General features: G+C 31.8%; 2 protein-coding genes across 3 annotated transcripts in view; one reads left to right on the top strand and one right to left on the bottom strand.

Moving 5' to 3' along the window:
• The window catches only part of LOC126744873 (AT-rich interactive domain-containing protein 4B), a 74,613-nt gene extending 70,639 nt beyond the window's left edge, over positions 1–3,974 (top strand). For both annotated transcript variants that reach the window (XM_050452476.1, XM_050452456.1), the window contains exon 24: positions 3,476–3,974. In XM_050452476.1, the coding sequence (XP_050308433.1) occupies positions 3,476–3,513 (38 nt within the window). In that variant the 3' untranslated portion in view covers positions 3,514–3,974. The remainder of the gene's footprint in view (positions 1–3,475) is intronic.
• Positions 3,975–9,627: 5,653 nt separating this feature from the next.
• LOC126742745 (piggyBac transposable element-derived protein 4-like) lies at positions 9,628–13,988 on the bottom strand. Its single transcript, XM_050449537.1, has 2 exons — positions 13,811–13,988; positions 9,628–13,743 (listed from the first exon to the last, which is right to left on the bottom strand). The coding sequence occupies exon 2, from the start codon at positions 12,064–12,066 to the stop codon at positions 10,891–10,893; it is 1,176 nt and encodes a 391-aa protein (XP_050305494.1). The 5' UTR covers positions 12,067–13,743; positions 13,811–13,988; the 3' UTR covers positions 9,628–10,890.
• Positions 13,989–19,287: the final 5,299 nt, after the last annotated feature.

Here is a 19,287-nt window from a genome sequence, read left to right as displayed (position 1 = left end):
CCTCATTATAAAACTATGGCAAATAAAATTAAATATAAAAAAATGATTAATACCGCAATTTGATTGTTTTTTAAATGTTTAAAAAATTGTTGTAAAATTTCATTTTCTAATACCAACCAATAAAAGATGCAATTCTCCAAACTTATCTTGTTATTTATAAGAAAGGTACATAAATATAAGGATCTTTTAATTTATTAACCATATTTACATATATTACAATAAAAATATTTACGAAATATACAGAAAAAAAATCAATTTATAAATCACACATTTCATTACTCTCATCGCTTTCATCCGAATCAGACACTCTCACTGTTATAACTAAGGGTTCGACAGTTTCTTCTAGAAGATTATCGAGGGTCCACATCTTTTCTTCTTCTTTTATAGCATGATTCACAGCATTGCTCCAGTTTTCTTGGGTAACGTTATCCACTGCTGCTTTCAGAAGTTCTCTCACATCTTTCAATTTAAGGGTTTTATTATTTCTAGCCACAAATCCTTTTACTTGAGCCCAAATTAACTCTATAGGATTTAATTCACAATGGTAAGGTGGCAAACGAAGTACAGTTGTATTGTGTTGTTTTGCTACTTCGTCAACAACGTGTCTTTTATATTTTAATTTATTTTCTGTATCTATTGTCAGAAGCTCTGCTTTTACCGCGTCATCTCCAAAAGGTATTTCTTTTTCGGTAAGCCAGTTTTTTATTTCCCCTTTACGCCAGCAGGATGATGGTAATTTTTCTATTAATCTTGAATGGTAGCTGGCATTGTCCATAACAATAATTGAATTTTCGGGAATTGACTTGATCATTTCGGAAAAATAATCTTCAAAAACATCAGCGTTCATTTCTTCGTGGTAATCCTTAGTTGAATTCGATTTCAATTCAAACAGTCCGCCATTTAAAAATCCTTTATAGCTCCCAATATGTGTAATTATTAATCTGTGGCCCTTATCAGAAGGAGACTTCAAGCCAAATACCTATAGCTCCATATTTACCTACCTAGATAATATCTACTTATAAGGGTTAAAAAGAACTTGTTCATTAGGTACTTAAGTAATTCAAAGAATTTATGGCTAAAATTGGCCTATTTCTTGCACTATTAAATAAACCCAACAAATGAAAATATTCAGGTCTTAATGTACTTGAAAAGTGGGATGCCAATGGTTTACGACCGTTTTATGGCTATCGACCCTTTCGTGTGCTTCTACGGATTAAGAAATGGACTATAGTACTGAAAAGATTACTAAATTCAAAGTAATCTGTTATTCTAGATGTTAACGCTTTTTCAAATATTTTTTAAAAAATGGGCACAATTGATATGGGTCGATAATTGGATAAAAGTCATTGGAAGGACTCTTCTTGTATACAGGTACAACTGTGGACATTTTGAGCACACTGGGATAAATTGATTCTTTAATATACATGTGTAGAAGTTTGACTAAAGTATACGCAAAAAGACTCACAAAATGTTTAATTAGTGGGATATTCATACCATAAAAGTCCCGACTAATTTTGTTCTTTAAAGATTTAATGAGGTAGTTCAACAATAGTTATTTCATAAAATGTGCATCATGCAGATTTAAGTTAGATTTATGTTGAATACGATACTCTTGAGCGGTTCTCTGAGACGGGGGTAGAATATTTATAATGTTGGATGCAATTTCAGTAAAAAAGGATTCAAATCTTCAGGAGATAATTGGATTTCTGTCTGTTGTTTTACTTTTTAAAATATTGGAGTTTACACGTACTACATCCCAGACAGCCTTTGGATTGTAATTTTGAGTTTTGACGTAGTTATCATAGGCATCTGATTTTGCTTTCTTTAGACTTTTATGGTATGAGTACCTTAGTTGTGTTTTTAGGTCCTTTAGCAGATCACAGTTATTTTGATTTGCTAGTTCTGATACAAGGTTTAAAAGCTCCCTTTGGTTTCTTAATTCAACACTAAACCAATCCAGATTCAATTCAGAATTCTTATATTAACCTCAATACTCGGGCTAAATTAAAATTATTTTGAAGGAAACTGACAAATAAATGTGCTTTATCTTCTAGTTGACGTGCTATTGCAATTCAAGAAATCCCAATTTATATGGCTTATACAGGCCATTTCTTGTATATAGTTATAAATAGTTGCTCTGGAGCAGACTAAGTTTGAAATTATATTGTCAATGCATGCGTTGCTATGAGTCGGTAGAAAAATTTTTTGTGAAGGGCCATATGTTAGAATCAGATCTAGAATTTCTTTACTTTTATTATCACCTACAATAAAATTTATGAGGTTATACTTAAATGAGGCTAAAATTTATAATGCATTTTCAAATAAGGATCAAAACTACCAGAAGGAGATCTATAGCAAGTTAAAATTACAAGTTTAAGCCTATCACATTGTGCAGCACACATTTTATATTGCATTTTTAATGACAAATTACAGAATCACCCCGAGATATGAAATCTTTTTCATGTTTATTTTTTGCTAAGATTGTCATTCCATTATGTATATGAGTACATCTACGAAAGTGTGAAAGACAAACATAATTGTATAATTTGAAAATACTGATTTCATCATATTTCAACCAGTGCTCACTGAGACAGATTAAATGCATAACTGAAAAAACATTTGAATCTAAGTTACTAAACATAGAATTATTATTTGAAAACGATTCATTTTGATTTATGCTAAAAAATCGCCAGCTCCAGAGTTTAAGAAATCCTTATGTCTTGAAAAGTCAAGCCTTGTTATTCTCACAAATTTTGGCCAGAAGTTGGGTTGTTTCGTTTTTTTTTTTCGAAAGGTGCCTAGACTACAAAGCATATTAGTTTGTTTAAAAATTAAAAGAAAGTACATTTATAATGTTAAACGAAGATAAATGCATAGCTACTCGGTCGGTTAATTTTAATAATACAGATATTCCCTTGTTAAAGAGAAAGGTAGAACAGGTCTTAAAATTAATTGATAATTATTTTATTCATATATTTTCTATTATTAAATTATATCACACCCCTTAACTATTAAAAAAAGTAACCACTTGTATTTTCGTCGTTTTTTTTTCCGAAACACTTTATCAAAGTCAAACAAGCGTCAAATAATAAAAAAAAGTATTTGATGAATTATTCTGAAGGGTGGCCAAGAAGTACGAAAAAAGATAGGTGGTGTTATATATTTAATTTTATTTACCTATAACGGTCTTTTTCTTTAATAAATAGGTTTTTCATTCCTCTCAATTTTAAATAAAAGGCAAAGTGAGGCAAAGACATAAAAATAACAGGAACAGATAAAAAAAAGCAAAAAATTGATGATGAAAATATTGATATACTCCTTGAAATACTTTGAAGGATAATAAGGAAATCACAAATATAGATAATAATTAAGAGGTGGCCTTTTGATAAATTTAGATGTTTCACTAAATGTATTGTTTTCTTATTAAATAATTTGCAAAAATATATTTGCTTAAATGTTAAATGTTTATTTTCAGCCCTAAAGTCGGCGAAACACGAGGTGGCGTGCGCGTGACACCGGGGCAACCGAGTGGTCTCCGGCGATTTAACAATCAGAATCTCCCTGGGCGCCTACGGAGTTGGCAGCTCGTCCTTTTGTTAAAAATATAAACAATTTAACGATTAATAATAATTATAATACACAGGGTGTCAAATAACAAATACATACGTTGACCTAAGGGTACCAAATCTTTGATTTTCAAATTTTTATTACCCTATTTATATTTTATAGAATAGATACATTTTTTTTAAGCAATAGGAATGGTAATTATTATTACTTGAAAAATTTAAAGTTTGCCCCCTAGGGGTACGTCTAAAATGTGTATATAAAAGTATATAGATAGGATACTGTTAATATTTAATGTAAAAAACAATAATATTTTGTTCTTTTTATTATAAAGCTTGTAATTTTTAATTATGATTTTGTTTATAAACCATTCCGTATAATTAGGTAATAAATACATATGTATAATATTGGCACAGTCGTTTCATTTTTATCCTATTGTATAAACTACTGTCTTCTTTTATTAAAAGCATTGTGTACATATGGGTATAATGTTATTAAGTTAGTTAGTTGTTGATTTTTTCGGTAAAAAAAAACATATTGACATTCGGATATACTATACTTGACTTCATCTTCATTCAAAAAAGTTTTCGCGCCAAAAAATGTACTGGAATTTATCACACATTTTTGCTTACATCCAGTTTTTAAACAAAAACTAAAATGTACAATTAAATCCACATTTTAACTTTATATACCGAAATACACGATTATTAGAGCGGCTATATTCAATACTAATACGCATCTATCCAACTACGTTCGCGATTCACTATGATTAAACAAAACAGTTTTTTTTAAAGCTCTATTATACCTTTGTGTTTTAAACTAAACACAATTATTTTCACTTGAACCAATTTCCTTGAAATCCTAGGGGTTGATTGCTTATCCTCTTGGAGTTTATTCATATAATTATCATTTCAGTTTACATTCTCAATACTGTCTATTACATCTTTCAGGCGATCCAAATAAATGTCATTAAAATTATCCTGAATCTCCCCATGATATGTCCCCAAAACTTTAAGAAATTAGATATTTGCTCATTGCTTCATTAAAATATTTCCTTTCTAATCACATTTTTGAAATAACCTTGTTTGGTTATACAAAACTTCTTATATGCAAGATCTCTAAACTTTTGAACTTTTCGCACCTCATCTGTTAGCCATAGATATTTTGTTAAGTCTTTATAGTTATGAAATCCGTTAATTATTCTCATAGTTTTAGTACCGTTTTGCTCGGTTTTACTGCTTATTTAGGGTTTAGTTGATTATTTTCACCTATACTGTCTAGTTTCTTAGACCCCGTTCGGGCCCCTGTCTGTATTCTCTTAAAATTATTAGCCTCCATCGTCAAAAACAATGTAGAAAATTCTAAACTAAAAATTTCTAAATTGTTCTTTAGGTCTTTAAAAAGGACCGCGTTTCGTGACTTTTTAATTAGTTTTTTTTATCTGGGAAACAATTAAATGACAGTCAACGCAAGTCAGGTTAGAATTCTGTGGCATTTGGGAGATTTATGTTAACTCCAAAAAATGTTTTTTTTTGTTAACTTCACTAATATAAATAATTTTTTATAAATTTTTATTTGATCCAACCATGATAAGTACAGCATTACTAGTAAGTCGGTTATACTTTGGTAAAATATCGATAAGTCCTCTTTGCTTAATATTTGTTTGGTATAATCATGTTAAAATATCATATCATGTGTTTAAAAAAAAACTAAGGTAAAACAATTTGATACGATTGTGATAAGTGGTAGTTATCATTTTTAAACCAAATATCGTAAAAATTATGTAGATCATTTTGTGTTATGTCCCACTTACCACAAAAAAAATCCGTTTTAATTAGTTGTTTTGTGAATTCTTCTATGTAAGTGGGATATAACATAAATGTACCAAATTTTTTTTCCAGTGTATTTGTACTTATCATAATGACTCGTTTATACTCGTTCGTCGTCGCCAGGACGACAGCGTATTATTGTTCCCCTGATTGGTCAAGGCTACCGGTTTTTGAACAATTGATCACTTTTATAGAGACGGAGCAGACCGATACTTGCCTAAGCCTTGAAAATAACCCACATCTTCCATCGTCACCAACTGATTTCAGTTCTGGATCTAGTGAATTATGGGAACCATCAAATAAAGAGCAGATGACTGACAATGAAGCTGATGTTTCTGAAGAAACCCAAAATGAGTCAGACGATGACATCCCTTTATCGCTAATTGCAAATGCAACTAGAAAAAGAAAAAAAGGGCAGGGTTCAATGCAAAGAAAATTGCGACAAAGTCGTTCTGAAAGTAGAAAAAAAGGCGAGGCGTATGTTACTGCCAAAGGTAAGAGTATTCTAGCAAAAACGTCAAGACCAGTTTCCGAAGGCTGCCGAGCAAAATGCCAAAAACTGCCCATATTGACATGAAGCAAATCTTTACTGACTACAGAAACCTACCAAGTAGAGATATACAGAAAAGGTATTTAGCTAGTTTAATTACAATAAAACCGAAAGAACGAACAAGGAGTAATCAATCAGCAAAAGATAGACAAATCACAGTACTTTATAGGTTAGACGGCATTAATGGTCACATCTGCAAAATTTCCTTTTTGAACGTTTTTGGTGAAACCAGAGGTTTCTTAGATGATGCTGTTAAAAAAAAGAAAATATCCCCTACCTCTATCATCCTGAAGTCCGATTTAAGAGGCACGCTACCTTCAGGCAATAAACGATCTGAAGCGGACATCTCGTTTGCTAGAGATTTTATTAATACTTTTCCGGCTTATGAGAGCCATTACTCAAGAAATCATACTACAAAATGATATTTAGCACAACACTTAAACTTCCAGATATTGTATACGCTTTATAAAGAAAAATTCGAGAGTACAAGATCTGATCCAACTACAAAGCCTTTGAGTCTAACTATTTTTCGTAACGTTTTCATAACCTTAAACTTAAAATTTAAGAAACCAAGTAATGATACGTGCAAAACGTGTGACGCATTTTCTCTAAAATTAAAATGTTTTGTCGACGAGGAGGAAAAAACCCAATTAAAAACGGAGAGTCAACGACATCAGGACAAGGCTTCCTTTCACTATGCAATAAAAACAGGTGACAAAGAAAAAAGTAAGCAAAAAAAAACTTCGTGTTACATATGGCACGAAGGTGTAGCACAACGAGGAGCCGATGAGATCGCATCTTGCTTGTTTCAGTTTATTAAGGACTTACCAGACCATGTGGAAACTCTAATCCTCTATTCTGATACGTGCCCTGGTCAAAATCGGAATAGCATATTGCCGATGATGTTTTTAAAAACACTTGATGACAAGAATACGTTGAAAGAAATTCATCACAAATTCCTAGTTCCAGGGCATACTCATTTACAGTGTGATACCGATCACATGCCACTATAGAAGGGTTTGTGAAAAAACGCAATCCCATAATCTCAGTTCCACAAGACTGGGTGTCTATAATAAAAATGTCTAGCCCTAATTTTTATGTAAAATTTATGAGACAGACAGATTTTTTTGAATTTTCCAAACTTTTAACCACACATTTCATAAAAAGAAATATTGCCAAGGATAAATCATCCTTTGCGTGGAACAGCATATTCTGGTTATACTACAAAAAGGATAATGACATAGGCTTCAAATATACAATAAATTCCGATGAACATTTTTGATGTTTTACCATGCTAAGAGGCAGATCTTGTTCAATGTCTAATATTGAAATACCTCCAGCATATAACGAGCCTTTAAATATAGACATATTAAAATATCAAGATATTCTTGACCTTCTGCCATTTATTGACCCAATCTATCATGGATTTTAAAAAACATTAAAGCACACTCCAACCAAAACACCACAATATGTGAGCGACAGTGATGAAAATTTTGATGAATAACTGTTTTTCTTAATTAATAAATTTCAATTTCTAAAATTTGACATAAAGGTTTCAAAAATTGAGGTTTTAGCCAACAGTGTATTAGAATGTTAAGATTTTAGTTCATAAGTTTTTTCCATAGAATTATTTTTAATTTTATATGTTTGATACAAATATGATATGTGCCATTTTATTAAAAACAGAATTATGTACACATATTTTGCTTACTATATCTAAATCTTGATATATTAAAGTATTTAATTTAAAATGCCTGTACTGAGCAATATTAATTTTGGAGTTATCATATGTGTCCCAAATGCCACCCAATTTTAACGTGGTCAATAAAAATTGTATTCCTGACATAAAAGAGCATTCCTGCTGGAGTAAAGTGGGTTCCAGAGAACGGTCTTTAAATCTAGACATGTATAGTTCCAGCTTATTAGTTCCAAAATTAATAATGACATTTTATCGTCGTTTAAGTCTCGATATTGTCTTATATTTAGGTTTTTATGAAAACATGTTTTGTGTATTATCATCTTGGTACCCACAATTTGATTGCCTGATAATACTAGTTGCCTGTAAATTTTATTGTTAGAAATTATTGTCAAGAAAAAACAAAATTCCTTGCTAAAAATTATTGGAAATCGTCATTGATTAATTCCTTGTCTAGGCGAAGGTTTTCCACTCATATATCAAGAAATGTGATGTCCAATGACAGCTCATTCACCAATATATCACGAACAGTGGGATCTCTCATAATTTTTAACTAAAATTGGAAAAGTCGTTAAAATGTTTAAAACAGTATAAGGAATGATTAATTCAAATGAAATTTTACAAACTTTTAAATTTTTAATAGATATTAATAAAAAACAGTTTTTTTTATTTCAAACTTTTGCCAAAATCCCTAAAAACTTGAAATCATTCATAGCCAAGTTTTACATAATCCCCTCTTTTAAATATAAAATAATTCCAGGGTAAAACCATTTTACTCGGTAACAACCGCACACACACACACAGCAGTGGAATTTCCCCCGCTTATCAGAATACCGTCATAAAACGTGGCGCGTTTACACAAAAACCTGATGCTAGCTTGTTAAAAATAAACTTTATTATAACCGAGCGACGCAACGACATATTGTGCGCGTATATGGTTATTTATAAATTTTTGCTTATAAAAAGGCTAGAAGTTCACTTCAATAAATGCCAGGAAGTATTTTTCTTTGCATACTTTACCCAATTACTACTTCCTAGAACCACGTTAAAATATCAAATTTAGTTTCAGTCAATGAGAAAATTATGGCGCAAGAGCCGGGACCATAACCTCATTATTAAAATTCAGGGAAATATGTGTACTTCAGTAACAAACTTTTCCCTTTTTAAGAGAGTTTCTTTTCCTATTTGCTTATAAGGTGAAGTCTATTATTGCTGTTGCTCAGTTTTAGATATCTGTAAGTCTAGATAACTCTTGGATAACAGAAAGGGTCAGAGGATAAAATGACTATAGAACAAGAGATAAACCCCTACATATAGGAATGAAGAGGAAACTGGTAAAATATTGGACGGGAAGTAGAAATACTTAGTTGTTGATAAAAAGAAGTGAAGCAAAGGATTGCAAGGGAAAGAAATAAGGTTAAATCCCAAAAAGCTAGGATTAAAAGTGAAACCTAATTAGAATAAATGCAAAAAAGGATATTCTTGGGATGTTGGTTCCCAATATTAAAATAATGTTCTTATTCGCAAAAAAACGTGTCTTATTTAATAAAGTGTTCTGATGCAACTGTTCCAAGACTATTCTGATACTTGGTAAAAAAAAATAAGTATATACAGGTACACTGTATGTACCTTGGTACACATATGTATATGTACACTTGGTCACTCAATTTAACCCCTTCCGCTCCAGGCCATTTTTCGAACCAGGAAAAAATTATTAAAATATAAATTTTATTGAAGTTTCGATGTAGAATAGAAGAGTAATTTATCTAAGAATGCCAGAAAATTTGTTTAAAACAATTTAAATTTCTATAACAATTTGTGGTGTCTACCAGAATATCCACATAAGGATATATGGATGTACCAGTGTATCCACACTTGGATATCGTTTCTATACCAAAATATCCACATTGGGATACTAATAAAATTTGACGATATCTATTGTTTTATTTATAAAGTCATGGCAAATGTTATAAAATAAAACATACAAAGGGAAAGTACAAAATTTATTTACTAATACATTTTTATAATAGTTAAAACCTGTGAGCATCATTTAAATAATTTTATAATTTTTAATACGTTAAATAAATTCAAAATAGTCCAAAATAATCAAAATAAATCATAAAAATAGAATAAACACCTTGTAAAACAACTGGGCGCTTGGGCGACTCCAAAGTAGAGAAGGTGACGTGTAGACCTAAAATAATAAAAGTAACCTGAGCACACTTATTCCCGTAAAATTAATTAAATAAAAAAGAAGTTAAGCAAAACTCATTAATATGAAAACTATGAATTAATATGTTTTAAACTTGCTCAGTGATTTTACTTTTACGATAACCATTTAATTCATGTTCACCAACATTTAACCACTTAACTTAAATATCCCAAAATTCATTATTCACCAACTTATTATTTTTATCCGATTGTTAAATGTCCCAGTAACGACAACGTACTGATATTGAATGATATACAATCGTTTAATATGCCAAAACGTGAGCACTACATTACTCACAAACCGTAGCCAAAATGCTACCAAAAACATTATCATAAAACATGAGATTGAGACAGCAATCTCCGATCTAGACCACTTGACGATAACACACTTTGTACTGAGGGGTGCAATGGACACCAAAACGCGAGGGTCCTCTCCAGATACAAAGCCTTGTTAAATACAACGAGCTGTGCAATGGTCCCAGACCAGCTCAGTATCTTAACAAGAAACAATAAACAATCGTCACAACAACACAAGCAAGACAAACAACAACGGTCATTAAAATATGTCATTAATCAATTTTTTAATTAAAAAGGTAAAATATCGGTGTAATCAATAAGATAGAAATAAGCATGCTCTGTGATAACACTCCCTTTCTTGTAGTAAAACACTACACCAAACCAACACAGCTTATTTCACGTCGCAGCACCCTTTATTGTTTTTATTAAATAACTTCATTCTTTAGTGACCAAAACTCAAATGAATTTTATAAATCAAATATTTATCTCACTCTTTTATCGAAACCCATAAAAATAATTCCCGAGGGGAAACGCTAAGTGTAAACCATATATGGTTACTTACGGTACCGCTGAGCTAGCTTTAGTTTTGTAAATATCCTGACCCCTTTTCGGTCAGACCGATAAATTTCATCTTAATGACTAAGAAAAATATTTCAATTCTTTAAAAAATAAACAGGGTCTTACATTTTAATATTAATTTTAACATTACATTTAGTACAAAGCAAAAAAAGAACATTATTTTTTTATTTATGAAAACTTCTAAAATGTTCTGATGAGCAAAGTTCAGGTTTGTCCGGGCAAGCAATGCAACATTTTCTCGTTAGTTTCCGCACTCCACGTCTTTTATAAATTACGCAAACTTTTCGTAGAGCTCTCTTCTTACCAACTTCTCTTGGAAAATCAGCCATGGCATGCAACGGTTTCTTAGATGAAGTGGTAGGTTGATTTTTTTTATCATCCATTTCTTTATAACCTTTGCTATATTTCAAAAGTATACCCCGGCAGCAAAGTTTTGTATATTTATACATTGAAACTTTGTTTTGATGTGCTTGGCTGTAAAATACTCTAGAGTTCAACAACATTTCAATCACAAGATGTAGAAGGTGCGTACCTATTTTGGTAAACCATGTGTAGGATTTCCGCAAAGGACTGTATGGTTCAATATCTTGGTCTACCGCGTCAACTGATCCCATATTCTGATTATAAAATTCAATATGTTTTGGTTTGTTGTAATAGATAACATTTCCTCCCACAACATATCGTTCTTTTTTACAAAATCCTGCAGTATGTTTACTGGTAAGTAGATAAACGTCTTTCTTGTCCTTGTAGCGAACTAGAAGAAGCATATCCTTGCGAACAAAACATGATTGTTGCCTTTCTAAAGGAACCAATGTCAAATCTTTTGGAACACCCCTATTCGATCGAATTGTGCCGGTAAGAAAAGTGTTTTTTGTCAATAAAAATTCACAAAGGCGAACTGATGTGTACCAATTATCGACAATCACTTCACGATTACTGTTCAAGAGATTTTGACAAAGGTAAACCACTATTTTTTCGGAAAAGGAAAGGTTCTCTGTTCCTGGAAGGTGCGATATGTCATATATATATTTGCCAATAAATATACAAAAATTCCATGTATATCCTCGAAGTTCAGGTTTACTGGGACATAACGAAAATATTTTGATTCCAAATCGACTTCTTTTGGATTTTATATATTGGCGAAAATGCAGTCGGCCCTTATATAACATAAGTTGCTCATCTATTGCAAAAACCGGACCTGGGTCTACTAAGTTTTGACAGTTTTCTTTAATAAGTGCCATAAAAATGCCTAATCTGCTAAGCGGTGCATTAGCTTTGGCAAGTTCTGGGGTTGAAAATCTAAGGAATTTAAGAATTGTTAAAAAGCGATTTCGGCTCATAACAGATTTATGAAACACTGGAGGACTAGTGCATATATCATCTTTACTCCAATAATCTGAAATTTGCACACACTTGGTCAATCCAGTAAGAAAAAACAGCGCTACCTATAAATACATACATTTCTTCTGTTTCGACTGTTTTATAAGTTAAACCAAAAACTTTCATAGCGTTATGTGGATTATTATTAATATATATATTGGCTCTTTGATCGGTCCACTCGCGTAGCTTCTTTACAATACTTCTACTTACAAACGATTCAAAACAATTTACAGCTTCCATGCACTCTTGAAAGTCAATTGCTGGGTGAAAATCGTAGTCAAATATTCGGGTATATTACTTGGCAGCTTATCCTCAAATGGATCCGTTACAGTCGTCCAGCCGCTCATCTGAACACCGTCAATTATTTCTTCTTCATCCTCTGATGAGTAGTCGGTTTCCGAGTAGCTCTCGAAGTCACTAGACAGTTCATAGCTCACATCACTTTCATTCTCTATAGTAGTCTGAATCCATTTTGACTAATAACGAGTATAAAACGAAAATTATGCGTACGTAATAGCATGAAAAATACGTGATGCGCTCTTTGCGAACCCCAAAAGTTCACTAAATAAATATCTTGCCTGTGCGTTAGATTCCCACCAGAGTGAAAGTTGACCTTGAAACATTTACATTATTCTAGGAATTGCAAAAAAAAAGACTAAACATGATATCCCCATATGGATATACATGTCCTACCGCGCTGAACAATAAACTACAGAGGCCTACACCACTTTTACACAGTGCGTTAATGTCCCCTATATGAATATCCATATGCGGATATCGTGGTAAATATTGCCATATCTAAAAATATCCATACGTGGATACGATGGAGTGGAAGAGGTTAAACACCACAAGTAGACACTTGGAACATACTGCGGATAATATCACACATGAGTACTTCTGGATTTATCTATTTATTTTTCCACAGCTTTAATTACCTCAAAAAAACAAATAAAATATTTCTTGATGTTTGATTAGAATGTCTATTTATCAGTCTTGACAGTTGTCAGAAATGACAAATGACATTGACGTAAAATTTCCTGTTAAGATGAATTTACATGGAATTTACATTTTACATTAAATATAGGGTTCGGTAGCTAAATCACTGCTATTAGTTGAAATGCCGCGCATTTATCAAACTTTGATGATTTTTTGATATAGCTTTCTTCGTCTTACTTATTGTTATTGACATAACTCGGTCTTTCTCTAAGGCCTTGCGATTAACTAATTTGTTGTTAGTTGGTTCCCAATATTAAAACAATATTGATATTCCTTTTATATCAAAAATGCGTCTTATGTCGTCAATAGTGTTCTGATGCAATTGTTCCAAGAATATTCTGGTAATTGGTCAAAAAAAAATTACATATACCTCGGCGGTTCAATTTAAGCACCACAAATATACATGATAGTGTGTATAATGCTTCGTGCTTAAATTGAAGCTTTGTTATGAACGCAAATAAAATTCTATTTAGTTGGTCTATTTAATTCTGACTAGTCTTTCACGGTTTTCACGGACTTTCGATTTATTTAACCTAACATCAATCTCTGGGTATGTACCGTTTTCAACTGTTAGTACAGGATTGTACTGTGCTGATTTTACTGTAATTTGTCGTTCCGATTTTATACAGCGTGCTGTTTTGCTGCAAAAAAAGAACAGTTTTCAGCACTGTTTTCACAACCACAACATAACCTATAAAACCAAATTACCTGTTTCTGTTTTGTTTTCCGGTACGGTGTTTTGATTTATTAAAACCAGACCACATTTTTTAATAAAATAAATATGACTGAAAAGAGATTCAAGAAATCAACATCAACAACACTTCTGACAGTTTTGACCACAGAACACAAATATATAGGTTTTGACATTCCCCCACTATTTTACTGTACCTACAGTAGCTTTTATCCCCAGTCAATCCAGTAAATATTAATGACGTCACTGACGCATTTATGACGTCATTCAGTACTGAATCAGTAAACTGAAACAAATATCGGAACGACGTCCAGTAAATTCAGTGCTTACAGTTGGTAACGGTACATTCCCTCTATTTACCAGTGTTATCATCTGTCAAAAATGACAGTTGATGGAAAATATCCTGTTAAGGTAAATTTACATGCGTGCCTTTGTAGGGTTCTGTTGCGAAACCATTGTTATTAAGTTGACAAAAATTAAAACTTATTTTATAAGATAACGCATTAGAGAAGGAAAGACTTCTGGCAATAACCATGTGTAGAAGAAAAAAGGCAATAGATATTCGAAAATATTTTTAGGGATAAAGAAATAGAAAAGAGAAGTACAGTGCCGTATTTAAAAAAAATATTCGAAACATTGGATTTTAAGTTTAACAAAACTTTCTTTAGAAAAGGCAAAAAGTTACATTGACAAAGCGCAATTTATTTTAATATATTTTTAAATAAATGCAGGAAAGGTGTAAGAGAAAGACAATCTTATGGCAATAATCACGAGTCAAGACAAAGAAAATCTAATACGACCAATTTTATGGCAATTTTCAGAAATCCAAGAAGGATTTTTCTCTGCATATTCTACTCAATTGCCACTTCCTAGCACCACATTATTAACGAAAAAATTATAAAATTTACATACAGAGTAAATAATAAAGTTATGGCGAAAGAGCCGGAAAACCATAACCTCATTGTTAAAATTCAACCTAATATACGGGGTTGAATAACAAACTTTTTCTTATATAAGAGAGAAACTTGCATACTAGATGAAGATCACTCATTTATTAGCAACTTTTTTCTTGCTTACAGTAAAATTGCGTGTTAAGGTAAATTTAGATGCGCAGCTATGTACAGAATATCTATTTATCCGTGTTCACATCTGACAGAAATGACATTGACAGTTGACGTAAAAAGAAAAAGGATAGAATGGGCCAAGACCTGCGCCGTCTAATTGACCGTCTAATCGTCCTTGTCTTTATCATTTGGTTTTGAGAGAAAATATACATTGTTGTTTTTTTTTTAATTTTTAATTCTCATCTTTTAACAGTCATCCATAAAAACCAGCATAAAAACTACCCCTTGATGTTGCGAGAAAAATGGAATAAAAATATCATCTGCTTAAATTAATGAGATATAACCTGGTACATTTGGAAAAAATCAAAGATACAAATAGAAATTATATTAAATGGAGTTATATCTCTAAATTGCACAGCATCCAGGAATAAGGAACCTTAAAATTTGGGAACAAATTATCCAAAATATATATTGATTTTTTAAACTGAACTATGAAGTTAAGATTATTCATGTTTCTATAATGCGGCTTTTGCATAATGGTAAAACGAACAGTATTGTACAGGGTCTTTCCCCATATATTGACCTCCCCCTACAGGGGTAATGTGAAAAGTTAAAAAAAAAAAATTAATACAAAACTTTTAGGGTTTTTCCTTTAAATTTTTGAATCCGATGTCAAATTTTCTTTTTGTTCGTTTAGAAACGTCAAATTTTGACAGATGATCAGTTTTTTCTTATGGAACACCCTGTATATGACTTCATAGTTAAAAGAGCCGAATTTTCTGATTTCAAATATATATATAGTTTAACTATGTTTTATTAAACCGTTTCGGAAATATCGGGCTCCACACTTTAAAAAAATAATATATTGAAAATCTTGGTAAGCGCTGCATTGTTATTGTTTGGCGTTTTTTTTAAGATAAATGAATTGAGTAGAAACAATAAAAACAGAAGATTTATTATTACTAAGGTGATATTTAACATCTTTTTGTTGACAAGGATACATTATTTTAACAATAGTTAAACTTTAATTTAGACGTAATTATAACTATAACTGCTCTATATGACCACCACCATATGATTTTGATTGATATCATGTATCGCGGTAATAATTTTTCTGCGGAGCTCCTCGACATTTTCAGTTCTCTGTTCGTAAACTTTATTTTGCAGGTAACCCCACAGAAATGAAACAAGAGGTGTCAGGTCTGGACTGTATGGTGGCCAACGAATTGGCCCAGTTCGTCCAATCCACAGGTTATATCTTTCATTTAAAAATCTCAAAACAGGTAACACATTATGAAGTCATATACAGGATGTTCCATAAGAAAAACTGATCATCTGTCAAAATTTGACGTTTCTAAACGAACAAAAACCCCAAAAGTTTTGTATTAAATTTTTTTTTTTACTTTTCGTATTATCCCTGTAGGGGGGGGGGGTCAATATATGGGGAAAGACCCTGTACTTTACTTATTTTAGGTAACTTTCTACTAGCTAACTAACTTTTTAGGCAGCCCAGACCTTATCTCAAAGTGTATCTGATGCTATAAAGTATTTAAGAGTAAGTACCTATTTCAATGATAGTGAAGCCACAGAGAATTTTACCTCTTGAATCAATATATTATTTGTTATTGTAAACACCACAACCTCATTTGGAAAAGAAGACCATGCTGCTCTAAGAATATCTAACGAATACATCTAGAGACAATTTTCAGAGGAAACATTGCATTATCTTTAAGTTGTACTGACATTTCGGGCAGACTCCTGTATATGACTCCTCAAAAAATACCTTTCACAGGCTTTGCTATCACAATAAAATTTGTGTGTGGAATTTTTGCTAAATTTGTCAAATCGGGCAAACTTTAGTACCTTCTCACTTACAAGTTATTACAAGACCATCTTGAAACTTTTTGTGTGCCTTTTGTATTTTTGGCAATCTGAAATATGATTGTCTTATATCAACCTTATATAAATTTTCTTAACATCCGATTCATATTTTTAGAAGTAGAAGTGTATGGAATAATAATCCTACTCCTTTGCAATTTAGCTCAAATCTTGATTTTGGTTTAGGATCAAACTTGTGTCTTGTAATACCTAGGCTTTCCTTAAGCATGACAAAAAGGTAATTAAACCAATGGGTTTTGTCAGTTTTCTATAAATGGCAAGCATTTTTAAATCAATATAATAACTACTATGTTTTAATACCTTTACTACTAACCTCAAGTAGTAACAAATTAATTTAGTACCTCTTATTTCATAGTACCATCAAGTAAGTCGGTTGATATATGTTATTAACATTACCGAAGTGTTACCGCTAAAATTGATTTTGAATATTGAGCAACACTCCAAATGATATTTACAATATTAAATATGTCAAAAACATCTTGTTAATAAAATTCTTTACGCATATACAAGGGTTGTATTACACTAGACCAAGGACTCAAATCCAAGTATTCCTGTATAGCACAGATTTTTTTTTAATGCAGTTACATTGACATTGGTGTAATCTGTAAAAATGAGTAAAGTTAAAGTTATTAATTGGAAACTTCGATTAATCGTAATAAGCCTATTCAAAAATTATAAAACGTGCACAAAACTACATAAATTGTCTGTTTTTGGTGATTACAGCAATTATTAAGAATTTTTTTCTATTGAGCTAACTGAAATGGGATGGGGCTCGTAGATCAACTGAAGATATCTGCCTGTATCTTCTAGTTTTTCAAAATTTAGACACGACAGTCTCTCATTTAAAACTTAAAGAAAATACGAACTGCTATTTATTAAATCCATAATAATTTACATGACCATAAACATAGGTGAAACCTCAATTGGTGTTTGAATTCTATCCTATATAAAAATTAAAAAAAACTAAAATGCACTATATATATAAATACAAAACAAATATTGAGATTTCGATTTGTAAGCAGAAAGAACAAATAAATAACCTGCTCTAATTCAGAACAAAATAAATTGCCAAAACAGCTGTAACAGAAGCTGACCATAGACCAAACAAATGGCGGCGCCCTATGTATTCGCCTTAAATTGGATGCGCAGTGGTCTATGCACATCCTATAAAAAAAATAACTTCTGAAATTTCGCGTTTAACTGGAGCGCGGCACTCAAATCACAAAAAGTGTTTTTTTTCTTTCAAATAATGTTATTTTTGTTTTAGATAATCGTTTTTTCAGATAATTTAGGGTAGTAAGACTGAGTTTAGTGATAAATACATTGGCACTCAAATACATGAATTAAACATTGCTCAAATTTCAAAAACGACCGGTGGCTGCAATACCTTCATCATATACATAATAAATCATATCATATACATGATAAAGATATAGTAAAGGTAAGGATAAGGTTTGTACATTGATGTAGGATTAAGATTCTCATATCATGTGACATCAAAATTGCAGAAAGCCTATTCAATGTTGAAAACTTTATTCTATCCGCAGCGCCAATGAGTTAAATGTAGATACTAAGCGAATGCTGCGCGACTCTCTCATTCTTTCTCATTTTGTCTTTTGTGATACCGTGTATGGCCCTTGTTTAGACAACAGAGATAAAAAGCGCATACAAAAGTTGTAAAATACATGTATAAGATTTATTTTTGGTATTCGCAAGCCATATGGAGTGTCGCACAGGTTAAAAGATCTTGAGTGGCTTAATATGTCATTGAGGAGAGAGTTACATTATGTGATATTTTGCTATAATATAATGCTATAATTTAATTTATTCTTAAGATGAGATGCCCACAATATCTTTTGGATAGGGTGGTATTTAGAGCTGATATTCATCATCAGGCTAATGTTAGAAATAGACGGCGTTTAGATATTTCACGACATCGAAAAGAAGTTTTTAAACGACCATTTTCTTATAATATTGCATCTGTAGTAAATAAATATATTACTGATCTTTTGCTAACGACAAAAGACTTCCGAAAATGCATGAAATCTAAGCTCCAGATATATTATTTAACCCTGGAATGCTACACTTATTTCCGACTCTGCATCTGCTACACAGGGGTACAATCGTACCCCAAATAAAACACGTCGTATTTTAGAACAACGAAAAATTTATTCACTTATAGAAAAATAATAACTTAAACCGAGTCTCTAAGAACACTTTTAATGCACATCCATAATAAAATGTTCATGCGGCACACACTGAGCATATTTTTTTTTGATGTTGCAAACACACGAACCTTTTGCATACAGCACAGCTTACTCTCTATTTTCGATCCTCTCTTCTGGGACAAAGCACACACCCACCCACTGTTGTTGTAAGCCTAGTAGATACTTCTTCTGAAGTGGTTATCTTGAGGACCCTACATATAGTTTCATGGAGTTCGCGCCTCAAAGTTGGAGCTTCTAAACGACTCATGATGTGCGGTCTGACCAGGTCAAGGGCAAGCTTCTTGAGGTATTCTCTCCTCTCAC

This window comes from Anthonomus grandis, chromosome 1 (genome assembly GCF_022605725.1).
Source record: "Anthonomus grandis grandis chromosome 1, icAntGran1.3, whole genome shotgun sequence".
NCBI lineage: Eukaryota > Metazoa > Arthropoda > Insecta > Coleoptera > Curculionidae > Anthonomus > Anthonomus grandis.
The sequence above is the reverse complement of the archived record's forward strand: the minus strand, read 5'-3'. Positions and strand labels throughout refer to the sequence as shown.

Bases quoted from the DNA above. Each gene is read 5' to 3' on its own strand.
- LOC126742745 (XM_050449537.1), bottom strand. From the start codon at position 12,066: ATGAGCCGAAATCGCTTTTTAACAATTCTTAAATTCCTTAGATTTTCA.